Source organism: Trichomycterus rosablanca, chromosome 18 (genome assembly GCF_030014385.1).
Source record: "Trichomycterus rosablanca isolate fTriRos1 chromosome 18, fTriRos1.hap1, whole genome shotgun sequence".
Taxonomy (NCBI): Eukaryota; Metazoa; Chordata; class Actinopteri; order Siluriformes; family Trichomycteridae; genus Trichomycterus; species Trichomycterus rosablanca.
The window spans coordinates 25,912,446-25,939,739 of record NC_086005.1 but is presented as its reverse complement, the minus strand read 5'-3'; the positions used below and the strand labels follow the sequence as shown (position 1 = coordinate 25,939,739).

The 27,294-nt window shown below is 39.5% G+C and overlaps 2 protein-coding genes across 3 annotated transcripts in view; both read right to left on the bottom strand.

Moving 5' to 3' along the window:
• The window catches only part of esama (endothelial cell adhesion molecule a), a 32,815-nt gene extending 20,340 nt beyond the window's left edge, over positions 1–12,475 (bottom strand). Inside the window, exon 1 of the mRNA XM_063014071.1 lies at positions 12,035–12,475. Coding sequence (XP_062870141.1) covers positions 12,035–12,095 — 61 coding nt within the window. The 5' untranslated portion in view covers positions 12,096–12,475. The remainder of the gene's footprint in view (positions 1–12,034) is intronic.
• Positions 12,476–16,077: 3,602 nt separating this feature from the next.
• LOC134332585 (myb/SANT-like DNA-binding domain-containing protein 2) lies at positions 16,078–22,092 on the bottom strand. Of its 2 annotated transcripts, XM_063014296.1 has the most exons (5): positions 21,634–22,092; positions 20,374–20,629; positions 20,212–20,275; positions 18,813–19,528; positions 16,078–16,291 (listed from the first exon to the last, which is right to left on the bottom strand). In XM_063014296.1, the coding sequence occupies exons 1-5, from the start codon at positions 22,090–22,092 to the stop codon at positions 16,122–16,124; spliced, it is 1,665 nt and encodes a 554-aa protein (XP_062870366.1). In that variant the 3' UTR covers positions 16,078–16,121. The 2 variants fall into 2 exon arrangements, with proteins under 2 accessions (XP_062870366.1, XP_062870367.1); XM_063014297.1 differs by lacking the exon at positions 16,078–16,291 and having other exon boundaries at positions 18,074–19,528.
• Between the last annotated feature and the right edge of the window lie 5,202 nt (positions 22,093–27,294).

Sequence of the window (27,294 nt, the reverse complement as noted above, 5' to 3'; positions counted from 1 at the left end):
GATTCGTACAGGTTAAGGGCGAAACTGTTCAAATGAACATCTCACAGCTTTTCATCAAGTGCTCAATTATGTATAACACAGTAATTAAGGTCTGAATTATCAATACTGTCAGGGGAGAGCGCAGCCCGAGCCTTACAGCTGGGGCTATTTTTAAATGGAAGACGGGTAGACGAGCTCTGTGGCGCCGCTTCCAGCAGATTATTCTGGATCAGGGCGTGGAAATAACCTGCCAGTGACAGGTACTGACAGCTAGGGAATACTTCCAATCTTCTGGGCAGCATAGTTCTCAGGTTCGCTCTAATGTGGGCTTTTATGAAACGCTAAATCTGGAGATTGCTGATTTACAAGCATCTCTGAACTTGTCAAAAAACACAAGAAAAATGGTATGTTTAGACCAAACTGATGGGAACACTGGTAGATAGAGTGGATTTTTTTTTTTACATCACTATATCAAAAGGGGTGCATTTTTAAAATATATCTGAATACTGGAAAGAAGTGTGATTGCAGCCTTGGTAAAGACCATATTTGACAGAGTGTGTCAAAAGATGAGCAATCCATAAACAGAATAGAGGATCCAGAAGAATTTTAGAATCTCTAGCAGAGCTGAACCAGTTCTTCATGTATAATTCTGTTATTTTACTCTAGGAACAGTGGTCAACATTATGAAAAGAAAGATTCTATTGTAAAAGAGACCAAAACAGCTTGTTGAACAGTCTTTATATATGAATATTACACATGGATTGCTTTACTAAAACCCTGATGGACTGACACCACCAGAAATAATGAACCCATTTCAGTCAACAGAGGTATTACCTTAATGGCTGGGTGACAAAAGTGAGAAAATCAATGCCAGTAATGATCAGTCACTAATGAACTAAGCGGCACATGCTCAAATCGTCAATGAGGTTTAGAGAGGGGAAACAATAAGTAATTTAGTGTCACTTACTAAAGGAAACAACATTACATACAAATTACAGTGTGGATAGTGGATCATAAACTCTGAAACATCTGAATGTGACTCAATTCAGATATTCAAATATGCCAAGAATGAATAAGACGCTGGAATTTTTAAGAAGGACCATTTTTGACCACATGCTAAACAAAACATTCTATTTAAAGTTAAATGGGGTTAAGCAGCTAGGGGTATTTTACATTTTTTCCTAACCAAAAATAATTCTGAGCTACACTGCTTTAAATCCAAATATAATCCTCACAGATCCTGCTCCGAATGCCCTCACTCCCTGAAAAGACCTTGTGTGATTACTAATACTCTTACAAGTACTGCACCTGAAGGACATTGGACCACATCCACACACTGTTCTGTATTCCAGTGATTTCATGTGTGATTTTGAATTTTAAGGAAAATTCCTGTTCCAAAATTGTTCTAACTTGTTCTAACTGATGGTACACACTGTCATTGGTCATGTGTAGACATTTCATCATGTGTATGGATTTGATTATTTTAGGAGTTTTATTTCTTAATAGTTTAAAAGGAGCTAAAATATTTCATATTGAATAATAAATTTCTGATTATGTAGCCAATGTTGGCATATAGCTAACAGGCCAGCATCTACCCATCAAGCTAGCTAATTTGTTTGAGAGAACCTTTCTATCCAGTAATAATGTGACTATCAGATGTGACCTGCTGAGATAATTTCGAGCCTAAATGCTTATCAATTTGATTTATTTTCCTTTTTTTGTAATTCTCATGACTAGCAATGTCTAGACATAACGCTGTGTTACTAGACACCCACCACAGGGAAAAACTAACAAAGAAATACAGCCAGGAATAAAAACACATTGCTAACAAAAAACAGACATACCAGTTTACTTATAAACACTCACACTCACACTGATCCCCAATCTCTCGCTTGTGGTACAACTCATGCCAACTACCGTCTTTCCCACTACAGAACTCTGATACTGGATACTGGAGTGTGTTAAATGATTTAAAAAAAATACTCTTTTTTAAGTACTCAGGACTAGCAGTAACAAGGAAAACATGTATGACTAGATGAATAAACAGACACTGCTAACAAAAAACAAGGGTACCAATTCATTTATAATCCCTCGCATTGGCCCTTAATCTCTCACTCCTGGTACAACTGATGCCAGCTATTGAAACAGGAGTGTGTTAAATGATTTTAAAAATGAATCTTTGCATTGTGCTAACCACTTTGACCTAAAATCTATTCTGTATAACGAAAACTAGCCACTGAAGATGTGGTAACCATTAGAAAATACAAAGTTAAAACAGCTGGGCTAAAACATGGTTACCCTAATATAGGGTAAAAGTGCAAACTGAAGGGAGTAAAAGCCGAGTTCGGTGCCCGAGGCGAACTAAAAGATCGATGCTTTTTACTGCCGTTCTTCTCCCCCATGCTAAAGAGAAGCACTTTGTGTTTGGTCAGCGTTAGTAAAAATCACATTTGTACATTTACAAGTACAAGCCTGCATGTTTTTTAGGAAACAACTTGACCTACAAGGACTCTTGATTATATTAATTTGAAATATTTCCCAAGTTGCAATCTGGGGGACAAGATCATGTTGTTATTACTTTTCTATTTAATGTTGAGCAATTCATTTGGGACGGATGAGTCCAACGTGAGCGTGATATCATTTTATTCTGTGCATAAAACAGGATTAACATCACTGGGGTGAAACAGTGAACTTTTATCAGCGACTGAGTCTAAGGTCTCCGAAACACCAGGGCGTGATATTAGTGTCGTAGATGAGATCCAATAATTACAATGTATAAAGAAAATGGTCGTATAATTACTGTTATAAAGTGCAAATTGCAGTCGGTACTTAGTTTGTGTATATAATTACATATGGCTGCCGCGGCTGCTGCTGCTGGGGGCGGGTGTTTTTAGTAATGAGCTGTGGATAGTGTCGCTAACTAGCGTTGTGACTGAAGCTCTCTGCCCTGTTCCACACTCTTTATACACATACACAATCTGACAGGTAGGCTTGACCTCTGTCCACCAAGCCCGGAGGCTGCCCACTTCCCCAGAGAGCCTCTTAATTACTGAAAAAGTGGCGTGCTGACAAACGAATAGACTTTTTTCACCAACAAATGGCTTTAACAACACTCTGCTATGCATAATGCTTTCAACACTAGGCGGCCAAACACTATGTGAAATGTGGACATTCGACACTCTTCTTCCAAAACCATCTTCTTCCAATCTTCAGGGAAGGCTTTCCACAAGATTCAGTCTGAAGACCATTCGTGAGATCAGGCACCGGATGAGAAGGCTTGGTGTGCAATTAATGTTCCAATTTACCTCAAATGTGGTCAATCAAGTTAAGGTCTGGTCTCAACCCCTACTTATTAATAATTAAGGATTATGAAGCATGTATAGCTCAGTCGGTAGAGCATTAGACTTTTAATCTGAAGGTCCAGGGTTCAAGTCTCTGTTCGGGCGTGAGTTCTGTCTCTTTTTAGGCAGTTGTAGCCTAGTGGTTAAGGTACTGGACTAGTAACCGAAAGGTTGCTGGTTCAAGCCCCACCATTGCCAGGTTGCCACTGTTTGGCTCTTGAGCAAGGCCCTTAACCTTCAATTGCTTAGACAATATATATTGTCACAGTACTGGATAAGTATTTGGATAAAAGCGTCTGCTAAATGTCGAAAATGTCAAAAAGTCAAATGACCTACTGGCATGAGGTGTATAAAATCAATTGTATGATATAAATAATTCATCTTCTGCTTCTGACTTTGTGGCAACAGTTAAGCAAACAGCTTGTGCACAAGGCAAGATCCATAAAGACACAGTTTAAAGAGCCTGGTCTGAAGAAACATCTTTATCTGTAATAAACGATGCCTCATCTTGTTTCAGGCAGTGGGTTGTGTTAAAGAAAACTTGATATTCGTCCTGAAATGTAAGAGATATGGAGGTCTACGTTTGTGGGGAATCAGTAAACTGATAAAGCTGCCCAACACACACATACACAAACACCCGTACAATTATTAGATGAGGGAGTGATAGGAAACAAACTTAAACATAACTTTTTGATGAGTGTAGAGTTTTGTGTGTATATGGTGTCTCATGTATCATGAATATAGAAAGCCTTTAGTTTCCTTATGGCATTTGATTGTTTTGCCAGTAAGAGGGCACAATGCCATGTCAAGGGACTGCCTTTGAGAAACAACTGTTTAGCAAACAATAAATTAGCTATTAATAGTTTCCTAAAATAAATCCGTCAGCAGGGATAGTAAGATGCAGAAAAGGACCTCATTATAAAATTCTCACTGGCCGCTCTTAATCAGCCAGATAAACACCATGAACTTGCACCAGTCACCACTCACAATTACTGTTAAAAATGAAGAACTATATTGTGTGTGTATGTGTGTCCTTAGAACAGAAGTGTTGGGAATGTAGCCCGTTGGTTTTCTCATGACCCTTGTCCCATACTGAACACGGTCCTCTGGGGACAGAGAGCAGAGCGACTTCTCTCACATCCGTACATGAAACATCCTCTCGCTAGATTATTGTGGAAGCTCTTTTTCGTTTAACATGACACAGACGATTATCATGGATGCTTCAAAGCCAAAAGTATCTGGACGCCTGAGCATGAGCTTGTTGCTCAATTTATTTTAATACCATTGGCATTATTACTGCCCCTGGTCCCAAAACCCCTGGCACACATATAACAGTCTCTATTATTCTGGGAAGGCTTTGTACCAGTGTTGTCAAACCATTTCTATATGGACCTCACTTAGCGCTGAAACAAGACAGGGCTATTCCCAAACCGCTGCCACAAAGTTGGAAGCATATAATTTAATTTAACTGATTTTATACACCTGTCAGCAATAGGTGAGGCTGAAACGCCTGAACTAAATAATTAGAAGGGGTGTCCAAAGTGTATTTCTTAATGTGTAGGTAATGTGATATTTTCTGGCTGGTGACACTGATTAGTAGATTCTAAAATGCTATGCATTTACATTTAAACAAGATACACTTAACTGAATCCATTGTGTAGATCACTGTAAATGTTTCATATACATTCAATGAGATTTTTGTCACTGAACTGTACACATTTCTATTCAAAGGTAGCAGGATGTCGATAAGGGCTTTTGCTTAAAGCCATGTTAAATCTTGTACAAACCATTACAGCAACACAGAAGATTGCAACAACCAGCAATGCTCTTTTTAATCAAGATTCTGAAGAATCTAAGCTACCTGCCACAAACCCAAAACAGTGAATGATTCTGGTATGAGTTTAGCAATTGTTCAGGTCCCAAAGAGACCACCAGCCGTTTTCTTAAATCATGACATAGATTCCTGGCATTCGACTTTGGTCTTGGGCTGTTGGCATATACATACGTTGGGAAAAATAATATCCCAACCACAGATAAGGACAATTGTGGTGGAGTGGATACCAGACCCTCCCTTAGCAGGTTTTTTAATTTTTTTCTAAGATTTAACTGACAAAACAAAGAACACGCCCTTCCTCTAATAAATGTTGCCATCTGGATCAGTACAGTTAAGCATTGGTAACCTATGAAAGTCTATAAAAGCACTAAGAAATGGAAGCCTTGATGCAGTAATTACAGCTGATTTTCTTGGTTAATCCTAAAGATTTACACAGCTGGATTTGGGCAGTTTATCCCATTCGTCAAGCTCAGGGGATCTCAATACTTCCAGAATCAACTGCAGATTAATTGTATGAGTTTAAATGGCATGTTCATGGTATTCTAAAGTACAGTAGAAAAGGAACCTGCGTTCACAAAGACTGGCTGTTCAGTCCTGTTGAAAACAAAGAACACTTTTAGTAATGCTTTGTTTGAAACATGTGGTGACCTTGACAGATAAATTGTGGAGTGACTATTTGTATCAGTCAGTTCACAGTCAGAGAATAATGTGAGTCTAAAGCTTGATGTGTCCAGGCCAGGAGTGTAAACCGCGCATGAGATAACACACAGCAGACAACACTATCTTATCAGATGTTCACAGAGTGTAAACACAATTCACTTGTAAACTCGGACAAAATAATTAAATGAAACCTTTAATTAGTAAAACATTAATTCTAAATATATTTAATTCAAAGTGCATTTTGTATTACTACAAGGGTATTTTGTTTTTGTACATACCTTTTGGAATGATACAAAATGATCTTAAATCTTAATATGACAAAATGAAAACAACCTTTTACAAAATTCCAAAACGTGTTTAAAACCTTTATGTAATGCTTTGAAGAAGCTTGTTTACAGCTGAATAAGCTCCACAAGCTATCCACACATGGATTTGGGCAGTTTATCCTATTGTTCATATCTGATCCTTTCAAGCAAGCATCTGTGAACTATCATCTTCACTCTGAAGTTCCTTCCACAGATTTGATGTGGTTTAACTCTAGGCTTCAGTGAGGCTATTCAAGGACATTTAGAGAATGAAACCCTCCAGTGTTGTTTTGGTTGTATGCTTCAGGTCACTGAGTTGAAATGTAAATTGTCACCCCAGTCTGGGATTTTGTACACTCTTTCTGAAAGGATGTTCATGTACTTGGCTGCAAGTCTTACTGTCCCCGAAAAGCATCCATAATGTGTGATGCCGCCACCACCAAGTTTCATTACAGAGATTGAGTATTAGCCAGGTGATCTGTGGTGCCTACAGTGCATTCTGTTCTGCGTTCTGTTGTCATATGCCTATGGCTTCGGCTGAGATGACTGTTTATACTGTACAACAGGAACTCCCATTTGGCACAGGGATTTTGAACTATTGGGTTTATTCCTCCCTTCTTATTTTTGCCTGGATGCCCAATTTGTGTCATTGATTGATAAAAAAAAATGGCAATTATATCAACACAAAATCAACACCACAACAACATAGTGTTCAAATAGTCCATGGTTTTAAATAATTCTTCATTTGTTAATGTATGTACAGTGTATCACAAAAGTGAGTACACCCCTCACATTTCTGCAGATATTTAAGTATATCTTTTCATGGGACAACACTGACAAAATGACACTTTGACACAATGAAAAGTAGTCTGTGTGCAGCTTATATAACAGTGTAAATTTATTCTTTCCTCAAAATAACTCAATATACAGCCATTAATGTATAAACCACCGGCAACAAAAGTGAGTACACCCCTTAGTGAAAGTTCCTGAAGTGTCAATATTTTGTGTGGCCACCATTATTTCCCAGAACTGCCTTAACTCTCCTGGGCATGGAGTTTACCAGAGCTTCACAGGTTGCCACTGGAATGCTTTTCCGCTCCTCCATGACGACATCACGGAGCTGGCGGATATTCGAGACTTTGCGCTCCTCCACCTTCCGCTTGAGGATGCCCCAAAGATGTTCTATTGGGTTTAGGTCTGGAGACATGCTTGGCCAGTCCATCACCTTTACCCTCAGCCTCTTCAATAAAGCAGTGGTCGTCTTAGTGGTGTGTTTGGGGTCATTATCATGCTGGAACACTGCCCTGCGACCCAGTTTCCGGAGGGAGGGGATCATGCTCTGCTTCAGTATTTCACAGTACATATTGGAGTTCATGTGTCCCTCAATGAAATGTAACTCCCCAACACCTGCTGCACTCATGCAGCCCCAGACCATGGCATTCCCACCACCATGCTTGACTGTAGGCATGACACACTTATCTTTGTACTCCTCACCTGATTGCCGCCACACATGCTTGAGACCATCTGAACCAAACAAATTAATCTTGGTCTCATCAGACCATAGGACATGGTTCCAGTAATCCATGTCCTTTGTTGACATGTCTTCAGCAAACTGTTTGCGGGCTTTCTTGTGTAGAGACTTCAGAAGAGGCTTCCTTCTGGGGTGATAGCCATGCAGACCAATTTGATGTAGTGTGCGGCGTATGGTCTGAGCACTGACAGGCTGACCCCCCACCTTTTCAATCTCTGCAGCAATGCTGACAGCACTCCTGCGCCTATCTTTCAAAGACAGCAGTTGGATGTGACGCTGAGCACGTGCACGCAGCTTCTTTGGACGACCAACGCGAGGTCTGTTCTGAGTGGACCCTGCTCTTTTAAAATGCTGGATGATCTTGGCAACTGTGCTGCAGCTCAGTTTCAGGGTGTTGGCAATCTTCTTGTAGCCTTGGCCATCTTCATGTAGCGCAACAATTCGTCTTTTAAGATCCTCAGAGAGTTCTTTGCCATGAGGTGCCATGTTGGAACTTTCAGTGACCAGTATGAGAGAGTGTGAGAGCTGTACTACTAAATTGAACACACCTGCTCCCTATGCACACCTGAGACCTAGTAACACTAACAAATCACATGACATTTTGGAGGGAAAATGACAAGCAGTGCTCAATTTGGACATTTAGGGGTGTAGTCTCTTAGGGGTGTACTCACTTTTGTTGCCGGTGGTTTAGACATTAATGGCTGTATATTGAGTTATTTTGAGGGAAGAATAAATTTACACTGTTATATAAGCTGCACACAGACTACTTTTCATTGTGTCAAAGTGTCATTTTGTCAGTGTTGTCCCATGAAAAGATATACTTAAATATCTGCAGAAATGTGAGGGGTGTACTCACTTTTGTGATACACTGTATGTGTGGATGGATAGATAGATCACCTAACACAGTACTGTATATAGTAAATGGATTTCCACACCTCTCTTTGTTACTGAATGGCACTTACTTCATCTTCCATTTTAAAATAACCGACCACATTTTTATCCAATTTCCTGCATCCCAGCAGTCATTATGGTGACGCTGTTATTCCTTCCTCTGTTTCACATAATCCCATTCTCTCCTGTTTCCGCTTTTACAAACAGCAGTGTACAAGAGGACACACCTGCAAGTTAGTTTATTTGTATATGTGTACATGTGTTTAACTGTCCACACCAACAGACAAGGTCAGACTTAACTAATGTGCATAAATAAAACTTTATTTATTTAGTTTGAAAGAGAATGGAGCAACTATTAAACCAGCTCATAAATCCCTCACTGCATTATTTGTCCAGGCTTTGGAAAGAAATGCTTGACTGATTTCATCCCTAATCTTGATGAAACCGCTGAGATGTGGTTATGTGGACAGCAATGTGTTTTGATAACAGATTTCCCATGAGGGTGAACACTGCACTCACTGCCATCAAAAGCAGGAGAGCAGGTAGAGTAACTGTGGCAGTTCTCTCATGCAATGCGAAAAAATATACACTGCTATTACTAGTTACATCCCAGCCTTTATAGCACAAATCCCTATAGTTTCATTTGATAACACATCCTGATTTATTTTTTTTCAGTACAAATAACTAACGCCATACCATTTAACCATTTGTGCATCTGTTTTATCCTTTATAAGACATTTTTATAACATTTTCATTATAATATGTGATCTGGTACTTTTGTACTGTGGGTAGTAGTGTACATAGTGTTATTGTAGTACAGTTGTGATATCAAATATAGAGAAAAGCCTATATGTATGTTACAAAATATTATTTTAATAATATAGTCATATTATATAGCCCTGTATGCTGTATTTCCTGACCTGTGCTGTGTTCTCCTATATGCACTCTCTTTATATATACTGTATGTATAATTATATATATACAGTGTATCACAAAAGTGAGTACACCCCTCACATTTCTGCAGATATTTAAGTATATCTTTTCATGGGACAACACTGACAAAATGACACTTTGACACAATGAAAAGTAGTCTGTGTGCAGCTTATATAACAGTGTAAATTTATTCTTCCCTCAAAATAACTCAATATACAGCCATTAATGTCTAAACCACCGGCAACAAAAGTGAGTACACCCCTAAGAGACTACACCCCTAAATGTCCAAATTGAGCACTGCTTGTCATTTTCCCTCCAAAATGTCATGTGATTTGTTAGTGTTACTAGGTCTCAGGTGTGCATAGGGAGCAGGTGTGTTCAAATTAGTAGTACAGCTCTCACACTCTCTCATACTGGTCACTGAAAGTTCCAACATGGCACCTCATGGCAAAGAACTCTCTGAGGATCTTAAAAGACGAATTGTTGCGCTACATGAAGATGGCCAAGGCTACAAGAAGATTGCCAACACCCTGAAACTGAGCTGCAGCACAGTGGCCAAGATCATCCAGCGTTTTAAAAGAGCAGGGTCCACTCAGAACAGACCTCGCATTGGTCGTCCAAAGAAGCTGAGTGCACGTGCTCAGCGTCACAGCCAACTGCTGTCTTTGAAAGATAGACGCAGGAGTGCTGTCAGCATTGCTGCAGAGATTGAAAAGGTGGGGGGTCAGCCTGTCAGTGCTCAGACCATACGCCGCACACTACATCAAATCGGTCTGCATGGCTGTCACCCCAGAAGGAAGCCTCTTCTGAAGTCTCTACACAAGAAAGCCCGCAAACAGTTTGCTGAAGACATGTCAACAAAGGACATGGATTACTGGAACCATGTCCTATGGTCTGATGAGACCAAGATTAATTTGTTTGGTTCAGATGGTCTCAAGCATGTGTGGCAGCAATCAGGTGAGGAGTACAAAGATAAGTGTGTCATGCCTACAGTCAAGCATGGTGGTGGGAATGCCATGGTCTGGGGCTGCATGAGTGCAGCAGGTGTTGGGGAGTTACATTTCATTGAGGGACACATGAACTCCAATATGTACTGTGAAATACTGAAGCAGAGCATGATCCCCTCCCTCCGGAAACTGGGTCGCAGGGCAGTGTTCCAGCATGATAATGACCCCAAACACACCTCTAAGACGACCACTGCTTTATTGAAGAGGCTGAGGGTAAAGGTGATGGACTGGCCAAGCATGTCTCCAGACCTAAACCCAATAGAACATCTTTGGGGCATCCTCAAGCGGAAGGTGGAGGAGCGCAAAGTCTTGAATATCCGCCAGCTCCGTGATGTCGTCATGGAGGAGTGGAAAAGCATTCCAGTGGCAACCTGTGAAGCTCTGGTAAACTCCATGCCCAGGAGAGTTAAGGCAGTTCTGGGAAATAATGGTGGCCACACAAAATATTGACACTTCAGGAACTTTCACTAAGGGGTGTACTCACTTTTGTTGCCGGTGGTTTAGACATTAATGGCTGTATATTGAGTTATTTTGAGGGAGGAATAAATTTACACTGTTATATAAGCTGCACACAGACTACTTTTCATTGTGTCAAAGTGTCATTTTGTCAGTGTTGTCCCATGAAAAGATATACTTAAATATCTGCAGAAATGTGAGGGGTGTACTCACTTTTGTGATACACTGTATATATATATATATACTCTTTCTTTATATATACTGTATGTATGAACATATATATATATATATATATATATATATATATATATATATATATATATATACACACACACAGTATATATAAAAAGAGTAATTATATGAGCAGCCTCCCCTCTTGTTTTGAGTAGTTAGTTACTTTAAACATTTAAACACCACAACTTTCAGACACTAAAGGTGTATAAAAACGTTATAGATATATATTTATATGCTTTATAACACATACATAGTGTTATTAACATAGTGGTATTTTAATGAAATTGTTATATCAAATATAGAGAAAAGCCTATTGTTACAAAATATTATTTTAATGTTATAGTCATATTGTACAGCCCTATATGCTGAGTATATATATATATATATATACACACATATATATATATATATATATATATATATATATATACACATATATATGCATTTAGAAAGATGGATAGATAGATAGATAGATAGATAGATAGATAGATAGATAGATAGATAGATAGATAGATAGATAGATAGATAGATAGATAGATTATATAAGCAGCCAACCCTCTTGTGTTAATTAAAGTTAGTTACTTTAAACATTTAAACACCCCAACTTTCAGACACTCAAGGTGTATAAAAACGTTATAGATATACAATTATGCTTTATAACACATACACATGCCTTATAAGGATGTAATGCATGAAATTATAATGAAGTAGCCATATTTATAGATTTGTGCAAGGAATTCTGTACATTTTCGTACAACCATGCAACTAAAGACTTGCTTGTTTCTGTGAAACACAATCTATACATTACAATAAAACAATAAAATGATGAATAATAAAGTGTAAGGGAACAGAATGGCACTTACCTGGGCACAGCAACAGCACGGACAGTAAATTGCCAAGTTTCAGCCAACTTGTGCTCTCCATGTTTTCTCTCGTCTTTCTCTCCCAGCTCGCTTCTTTCTAATCTTTAGCTCTCTTTCAGTTCTTTATAATATTTCCGATAATTACAGACTGGATGGAGCGAAGTGAAACGTTTAGAGATCGTTAAAGCTTCGAATAAAACAGAATTCGGCTCGTTTAGAGGTCAGACTCTCACCGAGCGCCAGATACCTACCAGATACCTGTCATGTTTAACACCTCAACCGAACACAAGACGCGACTCGGACTGGATTATTGTTATTCCAGCTGACGCCAACAAACCAGCTCTGTGTTTTTATAGTTTTATGTAGTTTGTACTTCGCCCTGCAGAGCTGCGAGTGTAAGAGAGGTTATAACGGAGCAGAACGGAACAGGTTCAGTCTGAGAGAATCAGTGGATGTTCCTCCGCTAACCACTGAAGTCGCTGCACCTGCCTTCACTGACCACGCCCACTGCTGGTGTGACGTCACCACACACCACGCCTCTCTCACAGGTGACTGAGAGTTTAGTAATAATAATAAAACTATACCAATAATAAAACTACAGTATATCTAATAATAGAAATAACAATAATAACAACCAAAACAAAATTAGTACCACAAAAAAGATAATAGTATAATATCAGCTATAACAACAGTAAGTATAACAATCATAACAACCTCAATTATAATGCAATATACAATATACTATAATATTAAAAACAAAAACTAATAATAATAAAAATAACAACGATTATTTAAACAGTAATCACACCAGTGCCGAGATTCTGAACACCTCGGTTCAAATCTCAGCTCTGCCACCGGTCGGCTGGGCGCCATCTAGCGGGCACAATTGGCAGTCCCTGCAGCAGACAATAATTGGCCATCGTGTCTGCTGTGTGGAAAAAGACCAGACTAAGTCAGTGGTGTCTTCAAGTGCTGTGTAAGGACCCTGGTTAACAAATAGAGGCACCTGTGCAGAGTGCATGGGCGAAAAGAAGGGGTCCGCTAGGACTGCGCACGGGTCGGAGGCGGTGTGAGCAGCAATATACACTCCTCAAATGCAACCAGGGCTCCCCAGCAGCAAAAGACTAATTGGCTGCGCTAAAATCAGGAGAAAAATGGAAAAAAATGCAGAAATAAATAGAAAAAAAACAGTAATAGTGATTATAAGAACAACAACTGTCTGTAAGGAGTCCTTTATAATTACTTTGATCTGATGTTTAAACCCATTTTTGGGTTAAAAACAACTGTGGTTGTGAATTATAAAGCTATAAAGATGTAACATGAGAACTATATATATATAAAACTATAAAAATTAAGCATCTATATATTTTCTTATAGCTAAAGTATGCATGATTGTGTGACTGTGTGACTATGTGAGTGTGTTGCCTTGTGATGGATTTATACTTTGTCCAGAGTATTCCAGCTTAGCCCCAAATGTTATTTGGGTGGTGATAGAACCTGCATCTCTTTTTGACTATAGTTTTAAATGAATGAATGAATTAGTTAATTAAGGGATGTATTTATAAAAAAGAAAAAGTTTACAAGACAGTAGTGAAGTCTGGTATGTTGTACGGCTTGGAGGCGGTGGCACTGAGAGATGAAGATGCTGCGATTCAGCAGGTTTAAATAATTGCCGACAATAATAATAATAATAATATTGTTTTCTTAAAACCATTTATAGAATCTGGATCAAGGTCATTGTGCCTGTAACAAGCTGAAAAATACATGTCTCATTTTTAGTGGTACATCATGTACCTCCTTGTTTATGCTACCACATTGTATCATGAATGAGAAGAATTTAGCTACTTATCAGACACACAGAGTCACTGGGTACAAGAAATTATACTATCTTTCTTTTATAAAGCTCTGCCATAACACAGCCTTTTCTGCTGTTCAAAATAGGCATACAAAGTGTTCTTCTTAAAAGCTGAATTAACTTAGCTGAGCAGCACAGTGGCACAGCTTTTTCAGTGGGTGCTACACAGCAAAATGAGTACTATAGGTCCAAAACATGCAGAAGGTGATTTGGCTGCTTCCAAGGTGTGAGTGAGTAAAAATTTAAATTTTTGTTGGCCTGTAATAGGTAAATTTCTACCTTGTGCCAATGATTCCAGATGGTGCCATAACCCCGAATAAAAAAGAAGCGATCAGTAAAAATGAATAAATAATATGTAATTTGAAAGTGTTTAGGGATTCAGAGGTGACCACCTATCTGAAAGAAATATGTAACTATAAGCATCTTTATATAACATTTTGCAATGTTAAGTTAGCGGTAAGTCAATTCACATTAGTGTACTAGCCTAGTAACATATGGTTGACATTAATTAATAATGACATTTACTTTTAAGTTAAAGTTTGCTAAATCTAACATTTCTAGTTAGATTCTATGAATTTATATCTTATTAGGGCAACATAGCTGCAATAATACTGTATTACATGTTTCAAGGACATTTTGTTTTATGTACAGTGTGTTCCCTGCGTCAACGGTCTGTTTGTTTTATATATACGTCATACATACGTTGTACTATTCCACTGTATCCATAACACATAATCTGTTAATATAAGGGGATGCTCAGTTATGAAGAGTGAGAAGCGTCAATCCTTATATTACTGCATACATATTCCAAATTTGTATTAATATGTTATTAGTGTGTAGCCAACACACATATACACACATACACATGTATGTGTGAGACGTTTTTAACTTTTTAACTGCCAAAAGTATGTGTACACTGCTCCTAATATATGTATGCAGTACAGTAAATAAAGCATGCAATAATATTTATGTATTATGTAATATTACATTATAGAATTGAACGTCTTTATTTGTAGCATATACATATACAGATGTATACTACAACAAAATTATTTGCCGCGTGTCCCAGCTTGTTGGGAGGCTAAGAGGGTTAAGAGCCTTGCTCAAGGGTCCAACTGTGACTACATGCAGAGTATATCTTTATTTATATAGTTATAGCAGTTATATATATATATATATATATATATATATATATATATATATATATATATATATATGGAATTATATAATTCCAACTTTGTTTTGTTCCTCTACCCCACTGAAGACCTTTGAATGTATTAGAACTTTAATTGTGAATCTGAGGTAGGTCTTTCTGTCCAAACTGAGTGCCTGAACACCATGTTCATCCAACATGTGTCCAACATTGTAACAAGACAGTACCTAAAGCTTCATGAGGGAGTTTATTTCAGATTTCGTTCTATTTCTGTACATGTTCTGTTCTTTTTAACAATCTCTACACTGAGACTGAACTCTCAGATTCTTCACAGCTTGACAGTAAGCCTTGTCCCAACCTCCCACTTCACCTGTCCTTCTAATGAACAGTAGCACACAGACCTGGGTGTTAGGTAAACTCATCATTTCACTTTTTTTCCACAAGACTGGCAAGTTGCCATAGAAACAGGGCTGAGGCTGATGCAGTGAGGTGCTGGGTTATTAGAGAAGGATGTTTTCTGGTTTGCTATTATAAAGTGAGATAGTGTTGCTTCACGGCTCAGGTCAGAGAACAGCTCGGGCAAACGCAGTGATTAAAAAGTGTGATGACGGTAGAAATTGCCAGTAGGTAGAGTTTATAGGCTTATATAGAACCAACAATTCTTAAGGATATATACTTAAGAATTGAAATGCACAGCAACTGGAAATGAGCCCACCTGACTGACATTGAGTGTCCCAATACTTTTGGTTGTATAGTGTATATAGCACAAGTATATAACTGGTAACCATTTTACAGAACATAGATCTTGCATGTAAAAATAATGACAAACTTTAGGACAATTTGTTTCCTATCACACCAATAGTGTGTGGCACATCTTTGCAGAAAAGGATGGTTACTGAAAATGCCAAGGAAAAGGAGGTCACCAACCATCTTAGGGTACCCCTTACCCACAGTAGATGATAAAACTATAGCCATGTTTTTGAAAGGTAGTGACAATGATGGACAGGATTAGGATCAAGTTTATTAGAAGGACAGTGGAGATTTGGATGGTTTGGGCATGTGCAGTGCAAGGATAAGAGTTATATCAGGAAAAGGATGCTGAGGATGAAGCCACCAGGTAGGAGGAGGAGAGGAAGCCAAAGAGGAGGTTTATGGATGTTAAGAGGGAGGATGTGCAGGTAGTTGGGTTGGCGGTGGGGGATGTTCAGAACAGGACAAGATGGAGACAAACGATCCACTGTGGCGACCCCTAAAGGGGAACAAACGAAAGAAATGTAAAACGATTTTCTTGAAGAAACTATTTGTGGCTTTTAGGATTCTACTGCCATCTGCTGGTTAGACGTTGATTTACAATAAGTACACAGAACATAAGGCTTTCACTACTCCAGCCCTTAAGGTCTATCTATGCACTGATCTGCAGATTTCTACTCTACAGGTATCTAAAACACACAGGGCAGTGGGTGTCCAGGACTATACCCATACCATATACCATATACCCTATACCCTATTTTTCCATCAAACTAAGATGGGTCAGTGGTTTTCAGTCACTAAAGGTTGTTTTTCTGGCTCTCACATACTCTAACCCTGGAAAACAGTATTTGCAGCTGCCCTTATGATAATAAGAGCACAAAACAAACAGATAATATCAACTCACCAGCAACGACAAGCACATCTAGGGCGAGGGAATATTTTTAGTGAAATAGGTCATTTCAGGACAGGCACATTTAAGTTAACAACAGAGCAGTACTTTAACAGCCATCAAGGCCTGCCTATAATACGCCAACATACTGATGCATGGAGGAAAAACCCTGTTTTAATTCAGCTTAAGAAACTTCCAAAAGCAAAAGCATTCCTATTGGAGGAAACCTGTTAGTACTTATTGTAGGTGTGAAGTTAAATATTAGAGCTATTTTCTTTTTTCATGCTCAGTGTGTGTTGATCTTCTTCTAGTCAAACACTTTCAGATCAAAACACTGGTTTTATATTTTTGGTTCGAGTACAATATATATAGGGATGTTCATCCTCCCAGTATTTGTACCCTGACTGAAATTGCCCAAATGCTAAGAGGAAATCTTGGTCGGAAACAACAATTATACTGTATTACACACATTTTTGCAAAGAAATTATAGATTTTTTTTTTCCTCATCATCAACAATAAATGACATAATAATAAATAATGTCCCATTTATTTTCTCTCGACCATGTAAACAATACTCCGACCTGGAAACAGCTTTACTTAAAGACATTGAGTGACTTCACAAAAAACCCAAATATAAACGAATACAAATACACTGAAAACATCATGAATGCAATTTCTTAGAAATGCTTGACAACATCAATATTCATAAATATATATATTTTATAGACTGTTACAACAATAAATCTTAGATTTCCCCCCCCCTGTGTTCGATAGGAAATAAGTCTTGTCTCCACATACACTTGTGTTGATCTGATAGATAAAAATAAAGGCAGTTTTAAACCCTCTAGAGTCTAGACGCCACTGTGTTCACCTCAACAGGCCCAGAGTTCCCTGAAATAAGTCAACCGTGAGGGTGAAGTCTCCGAACCACACCGAAATGATCTACATTCTGTTCAGCTGACATTCTGAGGGCATGTTGTGTCAGTTTTATACAGCTGCATGGACATGTTTGTGAACCTGGATTTGTGCATTAATTACTAATAAAATGTGGTCTGATCTATATCAAAGTAAAAACAAAGCGCCATTCTGTATAAGAATTGTTTATAACCTTAAACATTTAGAGACCACGGTGGAAAATAGCATGTAACTTTCTTTAAAGGTCAAGTATTCCACATAATAATATGAGATTGAAGTAGTCGAGTGTGACCTTGCCTTACACAAAGGCAGCAAAATCTGAGTCTGCTCTCAAATAAATATGTTTGTTAACTTTTACATAAAGTTTTTAAAAAATCAGAGGCTCTATGTAATCTATGAGGCTCTATTTGCTGTAAGAGTCCTGCAAAGATCACATCAAAAGCACAGAAATAAAGCTAAAATGTGGCGAAGGTGTGTGTAAACGTATGCCTTCAATTGTAAATGATAAGCGGATGGATAAAATAAGGAATAGATGGGAAACCATAATAGTCATAAGTACTGTGAGTTATCCTTGAGTAATGTTCAACCAAAAATGTAACCATGACTAATTCCTTAATTTGCATTTACTGCATCTAGCTGACGCTTTTATCCAAAGCGACTTATTATCTGTGGCCAAATACAATACAAGCATTGTTAGGGGCCTTGATCAGCGGCCAACAGTCTGTGGTGAAACTTTAACCAGCAACATTCCAATCACTAGTCCAGTACACCTTAACCTCAAAGCTACCACTGCCCACAAATGCACCTTACTGCATGTTAACATTGATCTGAAGCACCATATGAGGTTAAATGAGCAGGTGTTTGTATGTAATTAGTTTTTGCAGAATGTATTTGTCCACTTTTATTCCCTGGATAGAGATCAGACCACATCTTAAATATAATTCCAAATGATTCATAAACTTATTCCTGCAATAATAAGTTGAGCTGGTGAGCTGAGGTGTGTTTAGATCCCCTCAGTGCAGTCATGCAACACCAATATTTGTCAAGTATTCTTCCATTTAAGTCATTAGAATATGAAGTTAGAAGGCGTCCTTCTGGTTAAACTTTAATGAATACCCGACTGCCGTTTCTAAACATTCCACCAAGGATCCGGCTGAGAGGAAGTCCAGCTCCACGTCAATAAATTTAATATAAATGTTCATTCCGGAAGACAAACCTCCATCCTTGGAGCAGTTTTCCTGCAAAAATCTGCTAATGGCTGACGATTCAGGCTGACCGCAGAGCCTCCCTGAACACGGAAAGTGCTGGAACAGGCACTGCTGAAGGGTCTGTTCTTCTGCTATGCCGAGGTAGCAGTATGTTACTTTGGCTGAAGTCCTTTTACTCTTTTCACTTTCACCATGCTCTCTTTCCAGCATGTCGTTGGAGAAATCACTATTTTCAGTGCATAAGGTACTAGTCCCTGTTTTCTCCTCATATCCGACGGCGTACAGGCCGTACGTTTTCGGAATGCCACCCGGAAGGAGGTAGAGCGAGCCGTTGCTGTAACCTGAACCACTAGTTTGTTCGACTGGAATCCAGGCCACCTGCATGTGAAGCTCCAGACACCGAGCTTCACTTATCGTGATGTCCAGGTATTTATAGTACACATTTTTCCAATTCATCTTCTGAATTTTGGTCAAAATCACCCTGCCCTCGGTCTTCTCTGGGTTGAAGTACTCCCGCAGGCGCTTTCCCAGAGGCACCTGTGAGCTGATCTCGGCGTAGTGGTAACGGATTTTCTCTTGCCATCTTGTGTTGTAACCGATTCCGAAGATGGCCAGCTTGTTGGAGAGGTGAAGGCGTGAGAAATCTGTCCATGTCTGGAAGTGCTCCCATTTGACGTCTACTGACTCCAGTATCTGCATCACGTTCTGCATAGCTTCTTGTCGCCTGTTAACAAAAACAAAATGAATAATTAGAATAATTTAGGAACGATGTAGGAAAAATTCAGTAACTTTTGACACCACTGTGACGTTCTTTTCTTGCCGTTATTTACAATGGCTTACACATGCCCTGTTATTCATTTATTTATTAGGATTTTAACATCATGTTTTAAGCAGTTGTAGCCTAGTGGATAAGGTACTGGACTAGTAATGGTTCAAGCCCGACCACTGACAGGTTGCCACTGTTGGGCCCTTGAGCACGGCCCTTAACCTCCAATTGCTTAGACAAAATATACTGTCACGGAAAATTTACACACTTTGGTTATATTCATTACAGGTCAGGTAGTTACTGCTTACACAAGATTCATCAGTTCAAGTCTTTTGATGTCAAACACAGTCACGGACAATTGCGTATCTCCAATTCACCTCACTTGCATGCTTTTGGACTGTGGTAGGAAACTGGAGCACCCAGAGGAAACCCACGCAGACACGGGAAGGTCACGCAAACTCCACATAGAAAGGACCTGGACTGCTCCAACTAGGAATTGAACCCAGAACCTTCTTGCTGTGAGGCGACAGTGCTACACATTGTTTACAAAAGCCATATCTCTGGTCCTCTGACTTCTCAGACATACTGCTCCACTGGGAAACCACTATCTGAAGTATGGCAGTAGGAACATAAACACTTACTGGGCATGTGCAGAGTCTTCTGGGCTTAACTGTAGAACTTGGTTCTTTGGAAGTTGGATCTCCTCTGTAAAAGATAAACATATTAACAAAAATCTATCACAAATAAACATATATGGTTTTCATAAGACCAGAATGATGTTTAAACAATATTTGTTTACTTACCAGCTTTTATCTGCCCCTCCTGGAAGGCAGCAGACAGATCCTGACTGCACCAGTCCTCCTGAGGGTAGTCCTCCATCGTGCTGCTGTCTGACTCCATCTCCTGATAAAGGCCGCTGCTGTTTATCAGTACCGGCTGGCAGGTCTGGGAGTCCCAGCCACCCTGACCGAACACTTTCTCCAGCTGCTCTATAGAGTAGCTGCTCTTTCTTTTCCCGATGCCGTGCTCCTTCACTCGGCTGTAGCATCGCCGTAGGGTCTGTGGGAGACCAGGACAACACTGTTTAATAAGTGTAGGAAGAACATGAAAACTCCACACAGAAACTCCACACTGCTCCACCTGGGGCTCCACCAGGACCTTGTTGCTGTGAGGGAACAGTGCTATCCACCGAGCCACCGTGCCGCTTGTGAAGCCTGGATTCAAACTCTTGTCTCTGTTAATTGTTTGTGAGAAGCTTTCTATGTGCATTTTGGGTTTTCTTTCCAAAATGAAAGAAGGACACAATGGCTTATTGTCCCTAGATGTACATGTGTAAGTAAATGCATGTTGCTCTGTCATGGATTGACCCGCTTTACTGGGTGTAGCTCTGCCTTAAGCCCAGACAGCGACCTTAACCAGGGTAAAGCATAAAGAAAAGCATAAAGAAAGCCACTAGGGTTAAGGTAGTGGTCCAGCTATCAGAAGGTTGCCGGTTCAAGCCCCACCACTGCCAGGTTGCCACTCAATTGCTTAGATTGTACACTGTCACAACTGTAAGTCACTTTAGGGCAGTTGTAACCTAGCGGTTAGGGTACTGGACTAGCAATCGAAAGGTCGCTGGTTCAAGCCCCACCACTGACAGGTTGCCACTATTGGGCCCCTGAGCAAGACCCTCAACCCTTACTTGCTTAGACTGTATACTGCCACAACTGTAAGTCACTTTAGGGCAGTTGTAGCCTAGCGGTTAAGGTACTGGACTGGCAATCAAAAGGTTGCTGGTTCAAGCCCCACCACTGACAGGTTGCCACTCAATTGCTTAGACTGTATACTGTCACAACTGTAAGTCACTTTAGGGCAGTTGTAACCTAGCGGTTAGGGTACTGGACTAGCAATCAAAAGGTTGCTGGTTCAAGCCCCACCACTGACAGGTTGCCACTGTTGGTACCGACCACTCTTAACCTTTAATTGCTTAGACAGTATAGTGTCACGGTACTGTAACTGGATAAAGGCGTCTGCTAAATGCCGCATATGTAAATGTAACATCTGCTGCTGGTTCTTCATACCTTCATCCTCTCCCGGCACTGAGACGGTGTTCGGTCATAACCGAGCTCTGCTAATGCTCTGGAGACCCGCTCGTACATGGCCGGTCCTGGAGCTTTACCGCTGAACACCGTCCCCGCTACCTCCAGCTGCTGCAAGCGGGCCTCGGCCAGTCTCTCATTCCCCCACACCGCGATCAGTGCGTTAGTCTCGGCGGGGGTCCAGGACATGCCCCGGCACACCGTGAATCCGGCGCTGCAGCTGCTGGAGGTGGTGTTGGAACCGGAGGCCGGACCGCCCTGGGCCGCCAGTGTCGAGATGGAAATATTCAGAGGGCAAAACCTGTTGGGCGCGGATAAGTCAGAATGGAATTGGATCCCGTCGCTCAGTTCGTCTGAGTCGGGAGAAGGGAGCTCGGTCTTCAGCGTCTTGAGCGGTACCGACCTCTCAGGAGAGCCATCGGCGTTACTGGACGCAGCCATGTTTGCTGCTGCTGCTGCTCTGTTGCTAAGGGGAGGGGGTTGACAGGAGTGATTTGACGTTTGCGAAAGAATCGGTTCTTTGAGTCGGCTCCTTAAGGTGAACTCTTGCAAACGACTCTTAGTAAAAAGCTGTGATGACACGTCAAATAGTTAAATTCTGAAGCATTTGCAGTAAGATTGGAATTAAGACTGATTGGCTTTATTAAAGATTATTATAATTTCGTCTAATGCAATGCAGAATGCAGAAGACTTGTTAAAATGCAATTTAAACTGGATAAATGTGGGTTACACTTGATAAAACACAACTTGTTTTAGAGCAATATGATGAATACTTTAAAAGCTATTGAAGTTATTAATAAAATTTTGTTTTTATTATGTAATAAAAGGTGACAGTGTCAGTATAAGAGTTGTAGTATGTAATGTGGGTTACACTTGATAAAATACAACGAATATGACGAATACTTTAAAAGCTATTGAAGTTATTAAATAAAAATCTGTTTTTTTATGTAATAAAGGGTGACAGTGTCAGTTTAAGAGTTGTAGTATGTAATGTGTGTTACACTTAATAAAATACAACTTGTTTTAGAGCAATATGAGGAATACTTTAAAAGCTATTGAAGTTATTAATAAAAATCTGTTTTTACTATGTAATAAAGGGCAGGTGTAGTTTGTCTTCTGGCTTACGTTTGATGAAGTACAACTTGTTGTTGAGCATTTTAAAGAACTGTTTAAAAGGGTTTTTTAAATTAAATTTTGTCAGCTTAATAAGGCAGATATTAAATTGCCAATTTAAGAGGTGATGTATGTCATGTTGGTTCCACTCGATTAACAACTTATTTTTTAGAACCTTTGTTCGAAAGCCACTGAAACTATTTCATTTTAAAAAACCTTACAACAATAAACTAATAACATGTAGTCTGAGAGGTGTAAATATTGTGTAAAGCCTGTCTATTTATTCTATCATAATTCAAAGCGATGAGCTGTTAAAAAGCTTTTAAAAGTATTTCCTAAAACTAAAAACATGGTTTTGGTGCTTGGACCCCTATGATCGCTGTTTGCTGCTATTTCTGTGTTATGTGAGTTTTTAGACGCTCCCTGAGCTCTCACATTAAAAGCAATGTATTGTTTACATTTTGAAAAGCAACTATTACAGTAGTAAACTGAGATGTAGTTGATTGTCTTGATTGCCAACAATGAGCAGTTACACAGATTAGCCTTTTTGGACGCATCTTTTAAAAGCTATTGAAGAAAGAAATCCGAATATGCGAATATAAAACCAACTTTACCGCAGCACATTTCTCTGTGAATAAAGACATGTTTAAAAAAATCACATAAACGTTGGTGATTCGACTCTTTAAATGATTCCTACACTTAATTGAATAAACATGTGAGTTATGGAATCGAATCATTCTCGTGTAGTTAAGAAACTGAAGTAAATGATCCGAATCTTTAAAAGAATTGTTTGACTCGGTTGTGATTTTACTTTTTGTCCACTAGGCGGTGCCGACAATCTTATTTGCCAGCTGCAGCCGTGGCAGTCAGGGTTGCCAGATTCGCCTTTTTACCACCAAATACGGATTGTTTAAAAATTCAGTAGCGGGAGCGAATTTAAGGATCGAGGGGTGCGATTTTTTGGGCTAATTGTTGCTCACTTGCTAACTTTAGCACCCCATGTATTGGTCCGTATTACATTTTACATTTACATACTTTTGGCACACATTTTAGATATCACTGATAACTGTCTGGATGGTCATTTTTGAATTTGGCACAGAGAACCAAATGTGGCCTCATCTGACCACAGCACACGTTTCCACCACAGTCTTTTGGTCCATTTGATTTGAGCCTGGGCTCAGAGAACTCACCGGTGATTCTGCAAAGAATTTATGAATGATGTTTCCTTGTGTAATAGAGTTTTAGACTGCATTACTTGAAGCAGCATCTGATTGTGTTAAGTAACAACGGTTTTACAAAGTACGTAGCTCCCGAGAGCATGTGGCTATATTTATTACATTAGTGTTTCTTATGCAATGTCATCGGAAGGCATGAAGGTCTCGCAGGTATGCTATCTGAAATGTCTGTTTGGCATCCTTCTTTAAAAACTATTTAAGACTGTGACTGTTTTGTGTCCAAATGACATTTTCCTGAAATGGTCTGAGCTTTTCGTTTTTTAATTTCTAATCTTTTGGTTTGTTTTGATTTTTGTCAGCATTGCACATTATGTTTTTTGACTTTTTTGAATTGGATAAAGATTAGATTATATTTTTTAATAAGTAATTGATTAAGCTAGGTCATTTCAAGGTACAAGGTACATAACCTTGTTTTCATCCTAAAGAATAATGAAGTGCTCTAGTGATCTGCCAGTGCATTCATTTCCCTCAAGTGGTCATTGAGAAGTGAAACGCTGCTTCTGGGTTGATTTTTAGTGATGAAGAGCTGTCATTTGTCATCCTACAGGGACTACGGCTCAATTCAGCAGCGGCCTCGCCAGCTGTCTGCCACAGAGGCATGGAGCAGTTACCTCGCGTAAGGTCAGAGGGTGTGACCTGCCTGAACAGGATGGTAAGTGTGTGTTTTGACAACCACCATGTGTTTTGTGTCTCCTAAAGGTTAGATATGAAGCTTAAAAAGACAACGTAACCTTTAAAAATGAAAGATCTTTCCTAAGCAGGCAAAAAGTAGGTCTTAAGGGTTTCAGTGCAGATGCCGTTTTGCAGTTTATTGATGTGCATTCAGGAACTGAAACAACTATGCAAAGAGGACATAAGCTGCATCGCTTTAGTATTTTAAAGCCGTGCTTGCCTGTGCTGCATTTAAAAGCCTGTAGAAAACAACAAGCAGTTATCAGACTAGCAATCATATTCTGTTTGCATACTGAAAACTGAGTGATTCATTTCCAGAATATCAATAATGAGACTTTTGAAGTTCTCTCTGTGATCAAGCAGTGGGTATAAGATGTGTACATGCAAATGTAAACTGTGAATCTCTCGTGCATATTTTACTCGTCGGATATGCACCACCACACGTGCACGTTAATGAGCTGAGGTTGATGCTTGCTCATGCTCAAGACTAAAGCGGTATTATCCCAACACTGGAGCTCTTTTCTCTTCTCTGGTGTTGTTTTACTGCGGTTATTCTTAGTCTGATCACATAGACAGCCAAGATCAAACAATTCCCTTCAGAGTGAGACCATGTCATGGTTCTTATTCTTAAAGAACTCAAAGAACCGTGAATACGGGAAGCAATTAAACAGTTAAGGTTAATGTTTACTCACATTTGTAACACAGATCGTATAACAAATGTATTTAGACACTCCTAATTCTAGAATTTGGGTGTTTCAGCCACACCCATGTCTAACAGTTATAGAAAGTCATAGATATAAAGAAAATGCTTCAAACTTTGTGCCTTCAGTTTAATGAAGGTTCTTTCCTGATTCAGCATGACTGTGTCCTTGTGCACAAAGTGAGGTCCATGCAGACATGGTACATACTTAATTTACTCATTGTCATGTTTATTTTTAAGTTTTACATTCCTAAAGAACATGGTAAAGCTGTCCGCTTGAAACTTTAGCATGTTCTTTTCATGTTTGTCATGTTTGAGTTGTATCTGTGTACTTAAATTTAATTTGATCTCCCCAAACATGTCAGTACTGTATATTGCTAGTATATTACTAGTTGACTATATATGGACGGACTGGTGCCCTGTCTAGGATTTATTTCTGCTTTGCCCTTAGCCATTAAGGTAAATTGGTGCCTAAAAGATAGTTGGCAGTCTAAATTTATTTTGGTATCAAGCGTCACGGTGGCACTGCTGGTAGAGTGAGTGTCACACAGCAGCATGGGTCTGTAAGGAACTGGGTTTGATCCTTGCCTCTAATCACTGTAATAAATTCTCCCCATGTTGGTGTGAGTTTGCTGAGAAACCTCTAAAAAGAGGTAACTTGGTTGGTTGGTTCAAAGGTGTAAGTGAGTGAGAGTGTGTGATGGATTGGGTTCTTCTGGGTGGCACTGGACCTACTTGCATCCCTGACTGGGACAACACAAATAGTGAAAATAAATGAGCCCATAAGAATTATACTGCATTATAATGGGCACAGATATGGAAGTTTGTTTTAGACTTGTAAATGCACCAGCAAACACAATCATTAAAGATACTGTATGTGTTTGAAGAAAGAAAAAAACTTAAATCCTTTGTGTACCAGAAAGCATAAAGGCATAAACTGAAGCACCCAGACTGACTGACTTTCCACAGGGTCACAGATGTGCTGCCTCATTTAAAGTTGGCAGCAAGTGAAGACCAAAGACTGACCACTAAATCCTAGAGTTCACACATTTTCACGTAGTGTGTTTAGAAGTGAAACAGATTTTAAAATTGTTATCAATTTGAACTGGAAACAGCTTAATCTGTAATTTGACCCATGTTTGTTTGTTTGTTTATTAGGATTTTAAAGTCATGTTTTACTCTTTTGGTTACATTCATGACAGGAACGGTAGTTACTCATTACACGAGGTTCATCACTTCTCAAGGTTATATCGAACACAGTCATGGACAATTTTGTGTCTCCAGTTCACCTCACTTGCATGTATTTGGACTGTGGGAGGAAACAGGAGCACCTGTAGTACACCCACGCAGGCACGGGGAGAACATGCAAACTCCACACAGAAAAGACCCAGAAGGGGTCGAACCCAGGACCTTCTTGCTGTGAGGCGACAGTGCTACCCACTTAGCCACCGTGCCGCCCCATTTGACCCATGAGATATGAGACATACTGTATGAGGCAGTATGTAAGTGTCGCTGTGCTGTTTTTTAAATGAGTCGCCATGTTGGGCTCTTTTTACACATGGTTTTAGGTTTGGTTTCATCCTCGACTGACTCAAAATCAGCTCATTATCACGGCAGCGTAAATCATCATTACACTCACTCAGTGGCGAGTCTGATTGCAGATCAGGTTCTAATGACACCAGGTTGATTCGCTGCTCTGACTCGGTGGCGGGGCTGATTGCAGCACCTGCAGTCTGACGTTCACAGCTTTAGCGCCTGCATATCATGAATAAAACTGATTCTTTTTGAATGGTTGAATGTTTTTTGACATGTAAGTTTCAATATACTGTACACTCAGTGATTACTTGATTGGAAACACATTCACTTGCTCATTCATAGATGTATTCAATGAACCAGTCATGTGCCAGCAGTGCGGTGCGTTAA

Coding starts and splice junctions, on each gene's coding strand:
- LOC134332585 (XM_063014296.1), bottom strand. CDS start 22,092: ATGGCTGCGTCCAGTAACGCCGATGGCTCTCCTGAGAGGTCGGTACCG. Junction 19,529..20,211: donor GAAGACTCTGCACATGCCCA/GTAAGTGTTTAT, acceptor TTTTGTTAACAG/GCGACAAGAAGCTATGCAGA. Junction 16,292..18,812: donor AAACTGCTCCAAGGATGGAG/GTTTGTCTTCCG, acceptor GTTCCCCTTTAG/GGGTCGCCACAGTGGATCGT.